The 22,473-nt window shown below is 39.6% G+C and overlaps 1 protein-coding gene and 2 long non-coding RNA genes across 5 annotated transcripts in view; 1 reads left to right on the top strand and 2 right to left on the bottom strand.

Annotated features, from left to right (window-relative positions):
- LOC309484529 overlaps positions 1–22,473 on the bottom strand; it is a 349,759-nt gene that overhangs the window by 29,492 nt on the left and 297,794 nt on the right. The window lies entirely within an intron of this gene.
- Positions 1–22,473, top strand: part of LOC309484392 (protein NLRC3-like) — a 72,788-nt gene that overhangs the window by 18,165 nt on the left and 32,150 nt on the right. Inside the window, exons 7-9 of one of the 3 annotated variants that reach the window (XM_082150695.1) lie at positions 1,053–1,226; positions 5,102–5,275; positions 8,674–11,044. In XM_082150695.1, the coding sequence (XP_082006821.1) occupies positions 1,053–1,226; positions 5,102–5,275; positions 8,674–8,680 (355 nt within the window). In that variant the 3' untranslated portion in view covers positions 8,681–11,044. Of the gene's footprint in view, positions 1–1,052; positions 1,227–5,101; positions 5,276–8,673; positions 11,045–22,473 lie in introns of those variants that run through there. The other 2 variants (XM_082150697.1, XM_082150696.1) reach the window with 2 other exon arrangements.
- Positions 4,530–22,473, bottom strand: part of LOC309484537 — a 102,705-nt gene continuing 84,761 nt past the window's right edge. The window contains exons 2-3 of the long non-coding RNA XR_014200901.1: positions 4,636–4,861; positions 4,530–4,601 (exon numbers count right to left, since the gene is read on the bottom strand). This is a non-coding gene — a long non-coding RNA (uncharacterized lncRNA). The remainder of the gene's footprint in view (positions 4,602–4,635; positions 4,862–22,473) is intronic.

The following is a 22,473-nucleotide window of genomic DNA, read 5'->3' as shown; positions in this document are numbered from 1 at the left end:
AGTCATTCAAAAAATGAGCGTGCGCACAAGAAGCAAGATGGGTGTTTTTACGTAATTTTGTGTGTATTTGACCATTAAAATGCCACGAAGCAGAACACACTGTCAGGCGGCACAAGAAGCCATTGTGTGAGTGCCGATTTGAGTTCTCATGTGTTTTAAATCATCAAGCTCATTTTGTTCATTTATCAGTGTTTCTTAATCACTCTAAAGTTTCAATAACTTCAAGCAATTCACAAAAATTTTTTTTAAATACAGTAAGCTCAGACACGTGTACACACACACACACACACACACACACACACACACACACACACACACACACACACTACGGCTGGGACGATGCACCTATCTCCTGATTCGATATTATCATGATACCTTGTTGCCGATACAATATGTATTGCTATCGTAGACATCAGTGTTTATATTTGAACTTTAAACTTTTATCCCAGTACTTCTATTTAAGCTGTTTCACAACAACTCTCTCTGGGTTAGTGGCAGTGCCAACACAGATTTAAAATATTGCGATATGATTTTGTCAAAGGTTTAATAGACAGACGTACTGGAAGAAGATTGTGTGTGTGTTTGAATGGAGATCACAGTATTTTAAAGATGAATCGTGCAGCTCTACTGTCTTATCTCTCTCTCAGCATATGAGCAGTGCGAGGGCTTTCAATGCTTTCAGTCTCATGTCTCTTCCACACGTCCACTTGAAATGGATATTACGACACTCATAGATAACAACACATTTCATCCTCTGTTGGAACGAAAGTGGCTAACTTCTGTCAACCTCGTCTATAAGCAAGGACAAAACTAAAGCAATTTAACACACACAGGTTGGGTTTCCATGTTTTATGGGGATTTTCTATAGAAATAATGGTTTTTATACTGTACAAACTGTGTATTGAATCCCCTAATCCTAACTGATGTAATTTAACAACTTGAACTAATGAATATTTGTATATATTTCATATTGACAGCATAATGTTATTTATTTTTCATGTTTCATGTTTATCTCTGGATAAAGGCTTAATGTGTGTCATTGTTCTCTACAGGTTGAGTGAGTGTGATGTAACAGATGAAGGTTGTGCTGCTCTGGCTTCAGCTCTGAGATCAAACCCCTCACACCTGAGATCACTGGATCTGACTCTGAATGATCTAGGAGACTCAGGAGTGAAGCTGCTCTCTGCTGGACTGGCGAATCCTCACTGTAAACTGGAGGAACTGTGGTAAGCTCAAACGTGACTCTCACATGAAACTGTCACTGTGAATTCATAAATTATAATCAAAATGGAATAAAATGCAGAGAAATAACTATTATTTCATTAATTACAATCAAAGCTATTAAAACGACATGATCAAATTCATCAAATTATTTTTACATCTGTTCATATGATGTAAGAGAATTAATATTTTTAAAGCGTTTGCTCTATTTCTCCTGCCGCTGTGAGTTCATGTGTTTGATCTGTAAATGATTGAACACATGAGCTGCTCCTCATTAAGGTGATTCTGCAGTGCTGATAGTCACACTGAAAAACACACTTTGACATCGTGATATACATTTAACACCCTTTACTTTAAACACACTCAATCTCAGCACAGTCAGGATTAACACAATCCATTCATTTTAATTTTAGGGGGAAACTGGAACTGTAGAGATTTTTCTCAAGGTTTAAAGTCTACATCATGTCAATGTCACAGATTATGACCTGGAGAAACACTATAGTACATCAATGACACGTCAGTGTCTGTATTATTAATGAGACTGCGTGTTCTTATCCTATGAGAAGACATTTCTCTTATTCATGACAGCACATGGTGTTTTTCTATGACAGACGCTTAAAACTGTAAAATCAGGCAGTAGTTTAGAGAGGCGTTCATGGGTCGCAAGTGTGTGTGTCCATGGTGCAAGAGTTGAGTGTGTTGCAGGCTTCCCCCGTGATGCTGTCAGGCCGAGACTCGCTGCGGGCGTTTGGTTGGCCAGAAACTACCGACACAATCAAACTGTGTGTGTGTGTGTGTGTGTGTGTGTGTGTGTAACAAGCGTTTTTCTGAGGAGAGCTACGAGAGTTTCCATCTTCTGTCACTATCCATCTTTATTGTCAGTGTCCTGAAGGGACGTAGATTTGTGATCTAAACAACCGTTTTTTATGACATTTGTATGAGAAAATTATCATATTTATGCATTTATAGTGAATGTATATAAACATTTATACTGTTAAAGGGAAAAACAGATTGTGTTCAATGATCTGGTAGGAATTTCACTGTCCGCTGTAAAATCCTCCAGTTTCCCCCTGATATGTAGTGAGAGCCGGCATGGGCCGCTGACAGATGACAGTTGCTCGTTCCTCTCTCTCTCTCCTCTGTCTTGCTCTGCCACACACACTCCCTCTCTTCTTCTCACAGCCCCACACACACATTTAAGAGGATTTTTCAGAATGATTGTGAGGTAGACTTGAGCTGAAAGAGGGGGTTTTCATGACTCTTTATTGTTCATTACATTAACCTTTTCTTTTACAATTTTTCAATATTTTTATGTGATATATATATAGTTTCAATTTGTTATATCAGCTTTTATATAATCACTGAAAACTGACTTCAACTTATTACAAGTGATCAATTTACTTTTTCTCAAGTGAGTTTGAACAAATCAAATTTCTATGGTCAGTTGAAATTAAAAATACTATTATCACTATCTTTTTGATTAACTTAATTAAAAAAAAAAATCTAAAATCTGAATAACTACAAACAATGTTGTCACACTGTGGTTTCCTCAGGAACAGACTGAAGACTCCAATTATAGGTACAAACTCAAGCTTTAATAATAGTACTCTGGAACAAGCTGACAGGGAAAACACACATAAACACAACGGAGATCGGACAAAGACTGAAGGAAAGGCTGCATCTTATATAGCAAACAGAAACGAGATAATTAATCATACACCGCTGGGACAAATTAACTCAATGATAGTAACCATAGAAACAAAGGAGTGGCGGAAAAAGAAAAGGAAAACAGGAACCAATCAAAACACAAACTGAAAGTCCAAACATGAACGGACACGTTATCTACAACTACACGTGACAGTACCCCCCCCCTCCCGAAGACACTTAACGTGTAATAGCGTACCGCACGATATACGTCACCTTTTCTCATTAATATTCATTAAGCTAGCGACGGTTGCTAGGGGGGTCAAACTCGCGCGTGTCACTCATGCTAGACGCATGTAAACAGTTTACGGACGAGATGTCTACTGAGCTAAACCTGCTAACTCTGTCCGAGAATGATGTCCCCGGTGCCAAATTCACTGGTATAGAAGTAGAAGAACATACAAATTTTCAATTGAAGAGATGGCTTGAGTGTAGAGGGCTGAAAAAGACGGGAAAAAGAGCCGACCTGATCCAGAGGTAGATTGTTATCGACAGAATTTCTTTTCATAGTGTCTGGAGTCGTTTCTGCAAGTTCCATAGCAGCAGTGTTTACTCGGCATGTTCTTATTTGAGGGATAACCGGCAGAAAACAAGCAGTACTAGCATGAATCATAAGCGAGCGCGCTTCTATGTTGACCCCCTTCCGGTTTACGTTGCTGACGTCACGCGGTCTAAAAATAGCACTCGTGCGGCACGCTATTAAACGCAATGCGTTCGTAATCTGGGCTCATCTGCTATTCTGTAGGCTACATATGCTTTATTAATAAGGTGTGCACAGAATTTGATCTTTTAACATGATTGTCTTAGTACATTAAGCCACGTGAAGCGTTTTTCACGTTATAAGCGTTAATGTCCTGTATTGGGGGCTGCTACTATTTGGTTCAGCTTTTCAAACGTAGAAGTATGATAAAGACATGATAAAGACATGATAAGCTATATTCATTTTATGTGGATAAAGGCATATTTTGTACATGACTACACATGTCCTTAAAAAGCCTAGAAAATATATAGATTTAACGACATAACATCTCGTTATCACGACATAATTGAGTGGATAAAATAATATGTATGTGTCAGCAATACACCACCGTACAAACTGCCTTGAGATCAGGCTAAACTATTAGGCCGAGACTTCTGAATACATAATACAAATACAAACACATAAATAAGCTGTTTAAAGTTCTTCCAGTTGTGGTTCAGAATCAGGGTGGACACACTGGAATGTAGAAGCTAAAAACTGCAGTGTAATGCCACAAAAGACACACAAAAACCTGCAGTGTAAATGTATGACCACTTTCAAAAAATAAAAGCTTTGACATGACCATTTTGTCGTATTTTTGTGTTAATTGAATTAAACTAAAACCTTTTTATTTCTATTTATTTGATGTTTTGTTGGGAAAATAAATATTAGACAAATTACATACCAGCTGACCCGGATCGGCACGGAATGAATCGGTTACGCAATGAGAACCGTTCGGCCCGACAGTGGAAAAGCGGCTAATGACGTAAATACAAGTGGGAAGCTCTGGATTTTCTATAAACCCTTATCTTATTTTTTTGCCACATATAACAACAATCATTATCTATAAGCATAGCATTTATTGCATATTCAATAAGAGACAATAAAGAACTAAAGTCCAGTTCTGCTGGACCCTTAGAATCGTCCCAATCTTCCTCTGCTAACACACACACACACACACACACACACACACACACACACACACACACACACACACACACACACACACACACACGCACACGTTCTTTAAAATGTTTACAAATACATTAAACGCGCACACACACACACACACACACTCACACACACACACACACACACACACACACACACACACACACACACACACACACACACACACACACACACACACACACACACACACACACACACACGTTCTTTAAAATGTTTACAAATACACTGAGCATTAAAGCACATTCACACACACGTTGGGTTTCCATGTTTTATGGGGACTTTCCATAGAAATAATAATCTCTATAAGAACAATAAACTCAAAGTCAATCCCCTAATCCTAACTGATGTATTTTCACAATGTAAACTAATGAGTATTTGTATACATTTCATATTGATTGCATTATGTTAATTATGGTCATGTTTATCTCTGGATATAGGCTTAATGTGTGTCATTGTTCTCTACAGGTTGGAGGATTGTTGTATCACAGATGAAGGTTGTGCTGCTCTGGCTTCAGCTCTGAGATCAAACCCCTCACATCTGAGAACACTGGGTCTGTCATATAATAATCTAGGAGACTCAGAGGTGAAGCTGTTGAAGGATCTGAAGGATGATCCACATTATAAACTGGATACACTAGTGTAAGAATAGTTTTTAACGATTTTCATCATCACATTTTCATTTAAAGTTCAAATGGCTGATTTACTCACTAGAAATAGAAGTAAATTGTACCAGGTGCAGTTACACCACGTGCGTGTGTGTGCGTGTGTGTGTGTGCGTGTGTGTGCGTGCGTGTGCGTGCGTGTGCGTGTGTGTGCGTGTGTGTGTGCGTGTGTGTGCGTGCGCGTGTGCGTGCGTGTGCGTGTGCGTGTGTGTGCGTGTGCGTGTGCGTGTGTGCATGTGCGCGCGTGTGCGCGCGTGTGTGCGCGTGCGTGTGCGTGTGTGTGTGTGTGTATATGTGAATATTTTTTCTGAGATCATCAGATAATGAGTCTTAAATTCAGCTTCAGTTTCTGTAGGTCTCTGAACTCTTTCACGCATAGTGGTCACTACAGTGGACAGCTATTAAAAATGCATTTTCTTGAATTTGCACGGGTTTTTATGGCAAAGTTGCACATCAATCTCTTCATTGGACCCTTGTGCATCATCCTATAAATTGCAATCAAGTGGCAAGCCTTTGTGTTTCGATTTTTCCCCCCTCCAAACTAAGATGGCCAAGGGTCAGTCAGACATGCCAAGTTGCTCCAGAATATCCACCCATTCCTTCGAATCTAGGAGACTCTTGGAGGTAAAAAAAATATTGCAGCATCAAGCAATATCTAATGAGTCATATCACAGTAAAATTTTCCAAGTTTTGATTTTAGATTGAGAGAAAACTCTGATTAATCACATGTCCACTGTAGTGGACGTCATGCATCAACTGCTATATTTCAGCTACAATTCATAATTATAATGTGAATATTGTTTTTGAAATTTAAAACTTAAAAACTTAATCTGCAGTGACTTTTTTACTGTAAATAAATGTACTTGTATTATTAGAAAGTAATTTTCATTGACATTGAAAAAAGTCATGTGATTACATATGTATGACACTTGTAATGCATTACTTTATTTGTTAGATCAAAAAGTAATCTGATTTCATAATGCACGTTATTGTAATGCGTTTTTTTACTCATAACATCAAAAAGTAATCTGATTACATAATGCATGTTACTTGTAATGCGTTTCCTTACTCATAACATCAAAAAGTAATCTGATCATGTCATATGCATTATTTTAATGCATTTCTTTACTCATAACATCACAAAGTAATCTGATTATGTAATGCATGTTACTTGTAATGTGTTTCTTTACTTGTTACATAAAAAAGTAATCTGATTAGGTAATGCACATTACTTGTAGTTAATTACCTGTTAGATCAAAAAGTAATCTGATCAGGTAATGCATGTTACTTGTAACACATTACTTTACTTGTAACATCAAAAAAGTAATCTGAATGGGTCATGCATGTTAGTTGTAGTGCGTTACCCCCAACACTGATCATTTCAGATGAGATTGAAAAAACGTATTGCTAGGTTTTCTCAGAGGAGGGCTATGATAGAAATGTGCATGTCCATCTTGAACATAATCAGAATTATCAGCTAATAAGGGTAAATCTCCATACTCTGGTGCACTGGAGGGAGCATCTGAGTGGTTTCCACAGTTGTACCTTGACAGACTGTAGAAAAATCTGATGGAATCACGTCCTCATGTTCTGATATCAAAGATACGCGAAGTGCAACTTGTATGAAGTTGTATGAAGCCTTTGCAATATTTTGCATTTAGATTTTTTGTATATATTTTATAGTTTTCACATGATTTGATATAATTGTATTGATTAGTTCGTTAAATTCACATACTTTATGTGTTTGATTATTGTCTTATATTAAATCTAGTATATCTTAAGTTTAAACCAAATGCATGCTGTCCACTCAAGTGGACATCTGAAGATCTCTTTGAAAAATTTGTAAAAAAATAAAATAAAAATCAATTCTTGTTTTTCATGCCCTAAGAGCAATAAAAACACATAGGAAAAAAATCCTGACTGAGGATATCATAATTCATGCATGAAAGGGTTAAACTGTTTAATTCTGCTCATACTCTTGTGACTGATTGTGAAAATAATATTAATTTTCAGCTTTTCCCCTTTAACTGTCTCTATAGGCATCTTTACACAGCCGAGTTAATGGATTAGTTCACTTTCAAAAAAAATGTTGCTGATAATTTACTCACCCCGATGTCATCCAAGATATCCATGTCTTTCTTTCTTCAGTCGAAAATAAATTAAGGTTTTTGAGAAAAAAAAAAAAACATATATACTTTTTAACCTCAAATGCCCGTCTTGTACCATCTCTGAGATGCACCACGTATTACGTCATCACGTTAGAAAGGTCACAAAAAAAAAAAAAAATTAAATTAAAAATTAAAACAAAGATGTTGGACGATTTTGAATTTTGAGGAGAAAATGAGATGGAATTAGACAAATAAGTACACAGACAAATAACTTAGACAGATGACGTGACGCGTGACTTTTCCAACGTGATGACGCAATGCGTGGCGCATCTCAGAGATGGTACACGACAAGCATTTGTGGTTAAAAAGTATATATATATATATATATATATATTATTATTATTATTATTATTATTATTATTTTATATATATATATATATATATTTTTTTTTTTTAAATGACTGATCGTTATAGGCGGAATACATGCGGAAGACTAAACATATCGGCCTAGCTCCATTTTGTTTTAGCCAAATTAAAAAATGTCAGCCAACAAGGGGCAATAAAGTAAAAGTGTCCTGTACTCACATTGTGAAGCAAATAATTAATAATATATTTGTCGCATTTGATCCATCTGGAACAATTTTATTTAGAAATAGAAAATAGCTATCAGTACCACAGAATTATGACACAAATCAGAGCGTGAGATCACTATATCACACAGAGGAAATAAAAAATTCTGTATTTTTATTTATCTTGAGTTTTATTTCTTTGTTTACTATTTAATTACTTTTAAATTCATTTTATAACACTTTGTTAAAACTGTAGATTTAAAATAGTAATGTTCAAAGTATTATTTCCCGTGATTTTAATTCCTGTGTAAATGCATTTATGTTCTCCGCGTCAGAGAAGCAATAAACATTCTGTGTAAATGCACATTTTGTGATTTTATGCCACTTCAGATTTGGTTTCTGTGTAAAGACGCCTTATGCGTGTGATAATCTGAGATTTGGGTTGTTATTAACTGATATTAAATGTGTAGTGAGTGTAATGATCATTTCTGCTGGTTCTGTATCAGCTGTCCGTTGTGTGAAAGTGACCTTTCATGTGCTTTTGATTTTGTAAAGCTACTTTGAGCATCAGATAGAAGCGATATGATCATGTTTGAGAATGAATTAATATAGATTATCTAGTTAGTTTTCTAATGAAAAGATGTGACAGATGTAATATCTCATACTGCATATGTGACTGTGTGTGTGTTTTATTTTAGGTTATAGATGACAGTGTGATCTTCTGATGATCATCTGATGGTGAATAAGGATCCACTACAGAGACTCACAGTCAACAGAATCAACAGAGACTGAAGATACAGTGACTTCACTGTTGTAAATTAAGACTTAATTTAGATTTCAGCGATCCTCTGACAGACCTGATGAGGCGGCAGTGAAACACCTTTTATTTCACAGCAAATTACAGTTTCTCATTCATAGATTAAATCATTTTATATGTATAAACTGTTTTGTGGTGCTTAATTTAACCGCTTGTTCGGGTCTTAAATATAGACACCTTCTACCTTATTTTGTTTATTCTCAGGTTAGGTAAAGTCAGTCGAATTCGTTCTAAACAATAAGTATATAAATTTCCATACTTACAATTCAGTCGAAAGACTGCTCTGTGGTTTAGTTCAGCTCAATATTTAGTAAAACAGAAACTTAAGGCAGGCGAGCTTAATTTCAATGATATGTATTTTTTATTATATACAGGTTAACTAGTTTACATAAACGGTATTAATATATAAAATAAAAATAAAAGTAAATCAAAACCAAATAATTTGCAAACGTTCATCTTCATGAGGCGCAATAATGGCAAGGCATCTAACACCCGAGAGGCCGTCCTTGGTGAACCAGCGTCTGACTTTGACATGATAATTTCGATAATGGTCAGGCCGCCATTGTAAATAAGAACTTGTTCTTAATGACTTGCCTGTAAAAATAAAGGTAAAAAAAAAACAAAAACTTTTTATAGTCCACACGCCCTCCGCACAGATTCAGTCCTTTACAGACAATCTGTCCAATCCGAAGTCTTGAACTGTCCTCAGTTCTGGAAACCCCCTTCTAAACTCCATATATAAAGCTCTTTCCTTTGTTCTCCTTTGCTTGCTGTTCTCAGCGCCGCCGCTCCCACCACGCGCATCACACGCTGTGCGTAGGGCACCAAGTGCTGAGGGGGCACCAAAAATAGCCTAATGAAAAAAAAATTATAATGCCGATATTATTTCATTAGCCTATAGAAATATTATTAGGCACATTTTAGCCATGTATATGTAACAAAAAAGGGGGAACAAGATAATTTAATTGCTCTAGTCTAGAAAGTACCGCCCCCCCGCGTTGGATGGTCCGTGCCGGTTGTTCGCGCGGGCGCCTTTGCGAAGGACGCAGCAGGAGTCAGGGTCTGAGAAAAGAAATAACAAGAAACTGCGAGATGATGCCCGTGCATCACTTGCAGGTAAGTCCATGTTTAATCATTCTTAAATACGGGAAATGTGCTGCTGCTAATCGTAACGCGCCTCGAACTTGCTGACGTTAATGTTAGCAAACTATGTTATTATAACTTATAACTTCGGTGCAAGCTAAATTGAGATTTTACTGTTAAACATGACCTATTTTACAAATAACTGACGCCAGCTAGCTGTTACTTTCTTTACTATTTTTCTTTAGATATTGAGCAGTTTATGGTTTATTTTGACGTGACGGTGGTTAATACTTTCTCAGTAACAGTTAACGTTAGCAGTCAGTGCAGTGCACATGGTAGGCTAACAATTCCTGTTAAATATATAAAAAATATAAAATGTCATTATGAATGATATAAAGCAAACAATACTGTTTAATTTTGTGCATTATTGCACTTCATTCTATTATGCTTTTATATTATATTATATTTATCAAATAGTTGATAAATAAGGAATAAAGGGGGAGAACTCCTTGGCTGCCATGCTTTCAGTTTTAAATGTTTATAATTGTTTCCGGTATGAGATTCTTTGTTTTAATATTTTGTCTAATAAATGTAATTTATTCAAAGTGACATTGAATTTGGGAAAAACATGTCTGGATTATTTTGATAATTTTTTTTATCTTGCTATTCTGTTTACTGAAGAAAAGTTTGCACTTTCAAATGTGTAGTGTGTGTTGGCTATTCTACATAATATGTTTACAAAGTCAGCAAAGCTGTGAAGATTTTACTTTCTCTTTTTTTAGTGTTCTTAAGTTTTATACTGGGATGCTGCTATTGTGTTATTGGTATTGAGTTATATGTTTGGTAAGTTAAACTGACAAAAACAAACGTTTTTTTTTTTCTCGGGGTCGGGGTGGGGGGCATCATAAAGGAATTATGCTTAGGGCACCAAAATGGCTAGCAGCGGCACTGGCTGTTCTGGACCCTCTGCCTTTCTCCTGCGTCTCATGCTCCTCATCAAATGGGTAATGCTTGCCATTTCTACTTTGCTAAGATACATGCTTTCTACTACTTAGTGTTATTACTACCTACTGTAGTTTATTCTTTCATTTGATTAAATGCTTAAACATCGAATATAGTATAGTCATTTCTTTCATGCATTATCATAATAAAAAACTTTTACAATACAAGTTGCAGTGTTTTTCTTAATAAACTAGATTCATAATAAAAATTATTACAAAACAAGTTGTAATGTCTTTCCTAATAAACCAGATTCACAATAAAAATTATTACAATACAAGTTGCAGTGTCTTTCTTATACCAACACTCTTTCTTACTAAATCATAAACTTGGTTAGTATCATACATAAGCTTATACATAAAAGGCATTGGTTAATACAGAATAAATTGCATATATATTCCACTTACAAAGTTACAAGTGTGGATAATATCATGTCAGCCTATATATATGAGGCATTATAATGTTCACTTAACAAAACGCACAGTAACTCAAAAAGCTCTGAGTTTTGTTACAGAGTAAATAAAGAGGCTGAATATCTTTGTGTCTGTGTTGTACCAGCAGAGGGAGACAAAGACTGATGAAATATTCATTTTTCATAATTATGAGAAGAAGAAAAAACTGTTCAAGCTCACTTTTAGAAAACAATGGAAGCTTGAGTTTATACATCATGTTTTTAATAATAGTTGCATTACATTTGTATTAATGTATTAAAGGGGTCATATGATGCGTTTTCATGTTTTCTTTTTCTTTAGTGTGTTCTGTAGATGTTTTTGCATGTATAAGATCTACAACCTTACAAAGCTCAAAGTCTCCTACAAAAAGATTTTGGTGCTCGAGCCCTTTTTCAAAATGAATCAAAAGTGCCCCTCTCAAACTAATATCAATGTTAATATTGTGGTCAATAAAACAAAATGCATTTGATTATAATTAACATGACAATGCGAACAAAACTAAAGTAGCCTATTTTTGCGTATCTGTCAGTCTGAGGTGTCGTTGCCGTAACGCTTGCTATGGGTTGCGTCACTTGCGTGTGTCTTGCTTCGGGCTTGACTGACGTGACCATAGATAAAATAAATACTTATATTATTTATGTCTATGGATGTGACAGGGTAAGTCTGCGTGATTTCCCCCCAAACCAGTTAAGCGCAAACCACGCCCCTTACCTGCACACCACGCCCCTTACCTGCAAACCACACCCCTTACCTGCAAACCACGCCCCTTATGCGAAAACCACGCCCCGCAGCGATGACTTGCATGTATGGCTCGATTTCATTGGTCAACTCTATCAAAGTGTTGATTGGCCTCACATCATCGCTGAAACAAGTGTGTATACAAAATTAAGTTACACAAAATATACAACTTATATTAAAAAAATATTAAAAAAGGCCCATAAGATGAATAAAAAACATGTCATCAAACGATGTAAATTAAAAGAGGTGCATTTTTTCCCTGTGCAGTTGCTAGTGTTAACGAGTGTCCAAAAAAAAAAAAGATTTTAAACGCATGCACACGCTCACACACACACACACACACACACACACACACACACACACACACACACACACACACACACACACACACACACACACACACACACAAACCAAAAAAGTGCTTAACAATGAGAAAACTACACACGTTACTGTATGGAACAAATCTACAAACACAAGAAAACGGTTTGTCAAAAACAAAAAACATTTTTTGATTCTTCATTGTTTAATGTAGTTTTGCAAACAATATGAATTCATAACCTGCAGTCCTCCTACCTAGCATAACATTTAAAAGTATTTGTTTGCATAAAGTTAATGATTACCAATGATCACAGAGCTGATTGGCCACACAAGGCTGAACGATTCTGACAGTTTGTGGCGTATCCTGACAACCCTTTTCCCTCCTTTTCCTGAATGTCTACTGTAGTCATGCTCTAAACCAGAAGTGCTGTTTCTGGGGCGTCCCGCTGTCAAACGCCGCCTCTACCAGTCTCGGGTGATCTTCGGGACACTGCTGTTGGCTGACAGCCAATAATGGACCTGGTCGTCTAGCAGCTCGTCTGAACGTATTAACATCCCTAAACAGTGAAATACAGAGACCAGTTGTGTTGAGTTGTGCTGCATCTTTTCAAGCTGCTTGGCCATTGTAGTCCTGGCATCACTGTTCAGCCGGTTCACTGAGTAGTCCAAGCATCCTCCTCACAGGAGACTGAGGTAGAGATGCGGTTTAACAAGAGAACAAGAAAAACTATTCAATTGCAACAGCCAATAAAAATAAAATAGCAACAAACACTTGGACCAGGAAACAGAACTACTCTGCTTCCCTTCAATGCTTCTGCTCTATTTACAATTTACATACTTCATTATTTGAAAAATAGCATAAAATATGTTTTCTAATAGCTTTATTATTTTATACAGAAATAAATGGTCCCTAATAAACATTTAGACCCAAAACTTGCAAAACCTCATCGCTTCGCCTCAGAATGCCTTTATTAACCCACTAGAGTCGTATGGATAACTTTTATGAAGGATAGATGCGCTTTTTGGAGCTTCGAAAACTCGGACACTATTCAATGCCATTACAAAGCTGGGAAGAGTCAGGATATTTTTATAGGAACTCTGATTGTGTTCGGCTTAAAGAAGACAGTCAGACACATCTAGGATGGCTTGATGAGAAGTAAATTATGGGATAATTTTTGGTTGAACTGTTCCTTTAACTCTTCTAAGCTTCATGAACTCTACAGGGTTGGTTGGAGTTTGAGGTCTAGAGTAGATGAGCCGGGGAAGACCGGTCCAGCTGATGCAGGTCTACTGTTCACAACACACACATACAACATCAATATACTACTACTACTACTACTACTACTACTAAACTACTATGATGGAACCTCAACGTTTGTTGTTGAACACAAAAGTGTTCCCACATTAAGTCCTTGAATTTGAAGGTATTGGACCTGGAAAGTCCTTGAAAGGTCCTTGAATTTGAAGTTAACCAAGGTGTGGGAACCCTGAATTAAGACATATTTTAAATGTATAGCGCAGCTGTTTAATGAAGCAGCAACATATGATAGGACAGAACAAGAAAGGCTATTAATAATCTTTCATTGTGCAAAAGTATTATGATATGAAAGGCTCCAATACAGTGCGGCACACAGCGCTTATGCGCATCCCGAGTGAATGATGCTCTCGAAGCAACATGGAGTCACAGCGCTTCGCATTGAAAAGTTCAAAGCACACAGGAAAGACATATTGATGCGTAGTGTATTATACAGTATCTATCTATGCAATAGTTTATTGAGCCTTTTCTTTTAACAGTTTTAAATGTCAGTTACTGTGTGCATGAAGAACAATTATAGTGCTCTCTACTCCAGTGTTGTGATCTGACAGACACCCGGGAGAAAGTAACATGATTAAGGTACAGCAATAAAGTCCAGCAAGATAAAGTTGTTTTATGTGAAACCATAGACCTTTATCTACAGATCAAGTGTAATAATAAGAACATTGAAACATCTTGGAGAGTTTGATCGTGTTGACTGTCATAACCGAACGCGACGCGCTGTCTGATGCTGAATGGAGAATGACTGACAGCAGCAGCGGAGGGAAGAGTTTACGTGAATTTAACGACTTAAATATTCATCTCCACGTCACATTATACTATAGAATGGCTTCAGAACACTTATAATATAGTAATATTTATAATTATGAGTACTTTAATTTATATTTAAACATATAGTGCACGAAAACTTTATGGTGCTTTATAATGTTTTTGTGCCTTTTGTAGGGCTTAACAATAACACAGAATAGTATATACGCACAATATCGGATTTGGATCGGTCTCGTCTGACCAAAACCTGATCCAGCCAAGAATGGCAGTATCAGAGCCGCCCTTCCACTGCACACGACAAACGACAGCCGTCGGACCGGAAGTCATTCATTTCCAATGGAGAGTAGTACGGGAACTGCGTGGAGTTCCGATCATATGCGTATGCGGAAATTTTGGATCCGATTTGAGCTTCGGATGCATTGAAATATCTGAACTTCTGCGGCTAGACCGTATGTGACCAGTTGACTGGATGTCATGTATTCTAATCAAAACTATGAGCGTAAAGATAGAATTACCAATATTTTAACATTTTAACGTCATTATATAAACGCTATTTATGTAAAATGTCGGTTATTAATAATTATGGTAGAAATAAATATTTTATAATAATTAAATACATTTTTATATTGATTAGCTATATAAAATCTACTATGTTTTTATTTTAGATGTATTCAGGGTCATTTGTTTTGTGTGGATATATTCATGCATGCATTACTTTCATTCATTTTACCATTGTGAATAGCTGAGGGTAACGGTTGCTTCACGACCAATTTCAAAGTTCTGTGCAACTGACACCAGGGGGCGAAATGCGACAATCGAATGCGAATGTCGTGTGCAGTGGAAAGGTGGCTTCAGAGCCGATACCGATACTAAGTGTCAGATCGGTGCATCCCTCAACGAAGTATGAGAAGGAACATCAGAAAACAAATAACTGTACGTCTGAAAAATATGAGTCACGTCACCTCGTTCGGTAACAGTCAACTGGGAAACAGAATTAAATACAGAAGTAAACTGTTACACCGGTTGAAATTGCTGATTTCTCTGGATTTAAACATTGTTGGAAACATTTGGGAAGTCAGCAAAATATATAAAACGGTTCAAGTGTTTTTTGGGCATTTTAATCCAAAAATCTGACATATTGTGCCTTTAAAGTTATGCTTTTATCAACTCCGCCTTCTCAGTAAAGTAAAGTCCATTTTATCAAGAAGTAACTTAGAAATAGCAATTCATGCGTTCGTTACTTCTAGGCTGGACTACTGTAATTCTTTGTATTATGGCATTTCTCAGGCATCCATCTCCCGTCTGCAGTTGGTTCAAAACGCAGCTGCTAGATTGCTTGAAGGGAAGCGTAAGTTCGATCATATAACACCTATCTTAATGTCCCTACACTGGCTTCCGGTTAAGTATAGGATTGAGTTTAAAATTGTATTATTTGTCTACAAAGCTTTTAACAATCTGGCACCACAATACTTAACTGATCTCTTGGTTCCGTATACCCCATCTAGAAACCTGAGATCCAGTGATCATGGCCTTTTAACAGTCCCTAAAGTAAAACTCAAAAAACGTGGTGATCGCGCTTTTGCCGCCGCTGGTCCGAAGCTGTGGAACAGCCTTCCTCTGTCTATCAGGCATGCCCCATCTATCTGTACTTTTAAAACTCAGCTTAAGACTTATTTTTTCTCTTTGGCTTTTAACACTATATAGCTACCTTACGCTTTTTATTTTATTTTTATTGATTACTTTTTTTTATTATTTTTTTATAAATGCATGCTTAAACGTGTGTATTTTATTCTTTGTAAAGCACTTTGGTCAACCTCGGTTGTGTCTTAAATGTGCTCTATAAATAAAGGATTGATTGATTGATTGATTGATTGATTGATTGATTGATTAAAGCCAGTCTGCACTTATAGGCGGTCACATTACTGTACTAGTTTAGACAACAGCTTCTAAATATGACAAGGTTCAAATTACAGGGCTTTGTCTAAAGTAACATTAGTCATGAAATAATTCCTAATAGTAAACCAACACTTTGTAAATATGCATTCATACCAGGCTTATTACAAAATGAACTGCTCAGCCTTTTTTTTTTTTTTTTTACTGTTTTTGTCTCATATGATTTTCGTAATGCAGCGATGAGTGCAGAGATTTCACTGTTCTAATAATTATGATTATTTATAATTATTAGGAGATTAGACATGACAAGGAAAATAAATGTTGGCTTTTTAGTGCAGCAGCCTCAGCTGTGAATGATTCAGTGCCCCAAAGGTTCATTTTCAATTTGCACAGTGAAAGGTTACCTTTACAATTTGACCTCCAAATTGTATCTCCTTGCTAATGAACTATCATTTAATTTTTGCTCCTTTTGTCATTAAGATTGCTGTGACTACCATCTGTTTATTATTTAGCTCATACATGAATACACAGGATCAGTGCCGATGCCTGTTGTGCAGGTCCTCCATCTGATCTGGATACGGCCCGGATCCGGCTGACTACATCATGAGTTGTGGTCGTGTCTAGGCGCAGGTCCACCATCTGATCTGGATACGGCCCGCATCCAGCTGACTACATCATGAGTTGTGGTCGTGTCTAGGCGCAGGTCCACCATCTGATCTGGATACGGCCCGCATCCGGCTGACTACATCATGAGTTGTGGTCGTGTCTAGGCGCAGGTCCACCATCTGATCTGGATACGGCCCGGATCCGGCTGACTACATCATGAGTTGTGGTCGTGTCTAGGCGCAGGTCCACCATCTGATCTGGATATGGCCCGCATCCGGCTGACTACATCATGAGTTGTGGTCGTGTCTAGGCGCAGGTCCACCATCTGATCTGGATACGGCCCGCATCCGGCTGACTACATCATGAGTTGTGGTCGTGTCTAGGCGCAGGTCCTCCATCTGATCTGGATACGGCCCGGATCCGGCTGACTACATCATGAGTTGTGGTCGTGTCTAGGCGCAGGTCCACCATCTGATCTGGATATGGCCCGCATCCGGCTGACTACATCATGAGTTGTGGTCGTGTCTAGGCGCAGGTCCACCATCTGATCTGGATACGGCCCAGATCCGGCTGACTACATCATGAGTTGTGGTTGTGTCTAGGCGCAGGTCCACCATCTGTTCTGGATACGGCCCGGATCCGGCTGACTACATCATGAGTTGTGGTTGTGTCTAGGCACAGGTCCACCATCTGATCTGGATACGGCCCTGATCCGGCTGACTACATCATGAGTTGTGGTCGTGTCTAGGCGCAGGTCCACCATCTGATCTGGATATGGCCCGCATCCGGCTGACTACATCATGAGTTGTGGTCGTGTCTAGGCGCAGGTCCACCATCTGATCTGGATACGGCCCGGATCCGGCTGACTACATCATGAGTTGTGGTCGTTGTTATGATCAGGCACACTGGCCACAACATACAATTACCGCAAAGTCAGTTGGACTCGTTTGTCTAGGGGGTTTATTAAACAATTGAGTAAATTACAAACAAAACAGAAGATAGGAGATTAACTACAACAGATTACAAACAACGCAGGAAGATAAATCACAGGCATGGTAGCCGGAACACAAGTCTCCCCTCTGCACGGAGTGCCTGAGATTTTAAAGGGTGTCTCTCCGCCCACTCGTTACAGATCACACCTGCACACAATAACGAATGAAAACATACTGCAGAGCAGCCAAACATTAGAAAAGGAAACAGAGCCACCACATGTAGTGGAGGGACGTAACAGTCGTGTCTAGGCGCAGGTCCACCATATGATCTGGATACGGCCCGGATCCGACTGAGTACATCATGAGTTGTGGTCGTGTCTAGGCGCAGGTCCACCATATGATCTGGATACGGCCCGCATCCGGCTGACTACATCATGAGTTGTGGTCGTGTCTAGGCGCAGGTCCTCCATCTGATCTGGATACGGCCCGGATCCGGCTGACTACATCATGAGTTGTGGTCGTGTCTAGGCGCAGGTCCACCATCTGATCTGGATATGGCCCGCATCCGGCTGACTACATCATGAGTTGTGGTGTGTCTAGGCGCAGGTCCACCATCTGATCTGGATACGGCCCGGATCCGGCTGACTACATCATGAGTTGTGGTTGTGTCTAGGCGCAGGTCCACCATCTGATCTGGATACGGCCCGGATCCGGCTGACTACATCATGAGTTGTGGTTGTGTCTAGGCACAGGTCCACCATCTGATCTGGATACGGCCCTGATCCGGCTGACTACATCATGAGTTGTGGTCGTGTCTAGGCGCAGGTCCACCATCTGATCTGGATACGGCCCGGATCCGGCTGACTACATCATGAGTTGTGGTCGTTGTTATGATCAGGCACACTGGCCACAACATACAATTACCGCAAAGTCAGTTGGACTCGTTTGTCTAGGGGGTTTATTAAACAATTGAGTAAATTACAAACAAAACAGAAGATAGGAGATTAACTACAACAGATTAAAAACAACGCAGGAAGATAAATCACAGGCATGGTAGCCGGAACACAAGTCTCCCCTCTGCACGGAGTGCCTGAGATTTTAAAGGGTGTCTCTCCGCCCACTCGTTACAGATCACACCTGCACACAATAACGAATGAAAACATACTGCAGAGCAGCCAAACATTAGAAAAGGAAACAGAGCCACCACATGTAGTGGAGGGACGTAACAGTCGTGTCTAGGCGCAGGTCCACCATATGATCTGGATACGGCCCGGATCCGACTGAGTACATCATGAGTTGTGGTCGTGTCTAGGTGCAGGTCCACCATATGATCTGGATACGGCCCGGATCCGACTGACTACATCATGAGTTGTGGTCGTGTCTAGGCGCAGGTCCTCCATCTGATCTGGATACGGCTCGGATATGGCTGACTACATCATGAGTTGTGGTCGTGTCTAGACGCAGGTCCTCCATCTGATCTGGATACGGCCCGGATCCGGCTGACTACAACATGTGTTGTGGTCGTGTCTAGGCGCAGGTCCACCATATGATCTGGATATGGCCCGGATCCGGCTGACTACATCATGAGTTGTGGTCGTGTCTAGATGCAGGTCCTCCATATGATCTGGATATGGCTCGGATATGGCTGACTACATCATGAGTTGTGGTCGTGTCTAGGTGCAGGTCCACCATCTGATCTGGATACGGCCCGCATCCGGCTGACTACATCATGTGTTGTGGTCGTGTCTAGGCGCAGGTCCTCCATCTGCTCTGGATACGGCCCAGATCCGGCTGACTACATCATGAGTTGTGGTCGTGTCTAGGCGCAGGTCCTCCATCTGATCTGGATACGGCCCAGATCCGGCTGACTACATCATGAGTTGTGGTCGTGTCTAGGCCATAGACTGTAAAAAATATGGACAAAGCGTCTGTGACGTCACCCATAGACTTCTGAAGAACGGTTTTGAGGCTGTTTATGGGGGGTATGGGCGGCGCCATATTTCAATACAAATGTTCAGAAAGGATAACTTACAGGTATGATGTGTTGTGTCAGATCATGGCCGAGACGTCAAATTTCAGGAATTCCACACGGCGCAGCCTATGCTCGTTGTCAGCTGTCAATCAAGCTGTCAATCGCGCCCTTATTTGTCATACATTTTATATCTAAATACGATCTAAACTAACGAGTTAGAAAAAAATTCACCCCCCTCACAGTTGTCAGGCACTCGGAACCTATCGAAAAATACAATAAAAGTCCATGGGACCAACCTGTAAAAACATGAATTTATGCTGTGAAAACGGACATTTTAACATGGGGGTGTATGGACATTTGCTCCCTTTTGGGACCTGCCCCTAGCGGATTTTCGATATATTGCAGTTTTTCGCACTTCCGGGTAGGCTTCATTTTTCAGATTAGAATGTTGCCGCTTGGTCTAGGCGCAGGTCCTCCATCTGCTCTGGATACGGCCCAGATCCGGCTGACTACATCATGAGTTGTGGTCGTGTCTAGGCGCAGGTCCTTCATCTGATCTGGATACGGCCCAGATCCGGCTGACTACATCATGAGTTGTGGTCGTGTCTAGGCGCAGGTCCTCCATCTGCTCTGGATACGGCCCAGATCCGGCTGACTACATCATGAGTTGTGGTCGTGTCTAGGCGCAGGTCCTCCATCTGCTCTGGATACGGCCCAGATCCGGCTGACTACATCATGAGTTGTGGTCGTGTCTAGGCGCAGGTCCTCCATCTGATCTGGATACGGCCCAGATCCGGCTGACTACATCATGAGTTGTGGTCGTGTCTAGGCGCAGGTCCTCCATCTGATCTGGATACGGCCCAGATCCGGCTGACTACATCATGAGTTGTGGTCGTGTCTAGGCGCAGGTCCTCCATCTGCTCTGGATACGGCCCAGATCCGGCTGACTACATCATGAGTTGTGGTCGTGTCTAGGCGCAGGTCCTCCATCTGATCTGGATACGGCCCAGATCCGGCTGACTACATCATGAGTTGTGGTCGTGTCTAGGCGCAGGTCCTCCATCTGATCTGGATACGGCCCAGATCCGGCTGACTACATCATGAGTTGTGGTTGTGTCTAGGCGCAGGTCCTCCATCTGATCTGGATACGGCCCAGATCCGGCTGACTACATCATGAGTTGTGGTCGTGTCTAGGCGCAGGTCCTCCATCTGCTCTGGATACGGCCCAGATCCGGCTGACTACATCATGAGTTGTGGTCGTGTCTAGGCGCAGGTCCTCCATCTGATCTGGATACGGCCCAGATCCGGCTGACTACATCATGAGTTGTGGTCGTGTCTAGGCGCAGGTCCTCCATCTGATCTGGATACGGCCCAGATCCGGCTGACTACATCATGAGTTGTGGTCGTGTCTAGGCGCAGGTCCTCCATCTGATCTGGATACGGCCCAGATCCGGCTGACTACATCATGAGTTGTGGTCGTGTCTAGGCGCATGTCCTCCATCTGCTCTGGATACGGCCCAGATCCGGCTGACTACATCATGAGTTGTGGTTGTGTCTAGGCGCAGGTCCTCCATCTGATCTGGATATGGCTCGGATCCGACTGACTACATCATGAGTTGTGGTCGTGTCTAGGCGCAGGTCCTCAATCAATTGGCTTTCGCCGTTTGTAATCTTCCTTTGAAGAGACTGGCAGATCAACGCGCCGCTACATTTCTCTCAGATACGCTAAATGCTTATTCATCGTCACTGTGTTATATTAAATTCCAAAAATCATCTTCTTGAGGACGATATTTCACCCACACACGACCTGCCTGAAACGCTGACGACAGCAGAATTGTTCTTTCTGGCTCTTTGAAAAAAAAAAAAAAAAATTCTGCGATGATCGACCCGGTGTAATAATTCATAATATATTTGTAGCATTTTTATCAGGAAATAGAAAATAGCTATCAGTACCACAGAATTATGACAAACATCAGAGCGTGAGATCACTATATCACACAGAGGAAATCTAAAATTATGTATTTTTATTTATCTCGAGTTTTATTTCTTTGTTTACTATTTAATTACTTTTAAATTCATTTTATAACACTTTGTTAAAACTGTAGATTTAAAATAGTAATGTTCAAAGTATTATTTCCCGTGATTTTAATTCCTGTGTAAATGCATTTATGTTCTCCGCGTCAGAGAAGCAATAAACATTCTGTGTAAATGCACATTTTGTGATTTTATGCCACTTCAGATTTGGTTTCTGTGTAAAGACGCCTTATGCGTGTGATAATCTGAGATTTGGGTTGTTATTAACTGATATTAAATGTGTAGTGAGTGTAATGATCATTTCTGCTGGTTCTGTATCAGCTGTCCGTTGTGTGAAAGTGACCTTTCATGTGCTTTTGATTTTGTAAAGCTACTTTGAGCATCAGATAGAAGCGATATGATCATGTTTGAGAATGAATTAATTTAGATTATCTAGTTAGTTTTCTTATGAAAAGATGTGACAGATGTAATATCTCATACTGCATATGTGACTGTGTGTGTGTTTTATTTTAGGTTATAGATGACAGTGTGATCTTCTGATGATCATCTGATGGTGAATAAGGATCCACTA

Source organism: Leuciscus leuciscus, assembly GCF_965113295.1.
Source record: "Leuciscus leuciscus genome assembly, chromosome: 20".
NCBI classification, from domain to species: Eukaryota; Metazoa; Chordata; class Actinopteri; order Cypriniformes; family Leuciscidae; genus Leuciscus; species Leuciscus leuciscus.
Note: the sequence above shows the minus strand (reverse complement) of the source record. Positions and strands in the feature narration are given on the sequence as shown.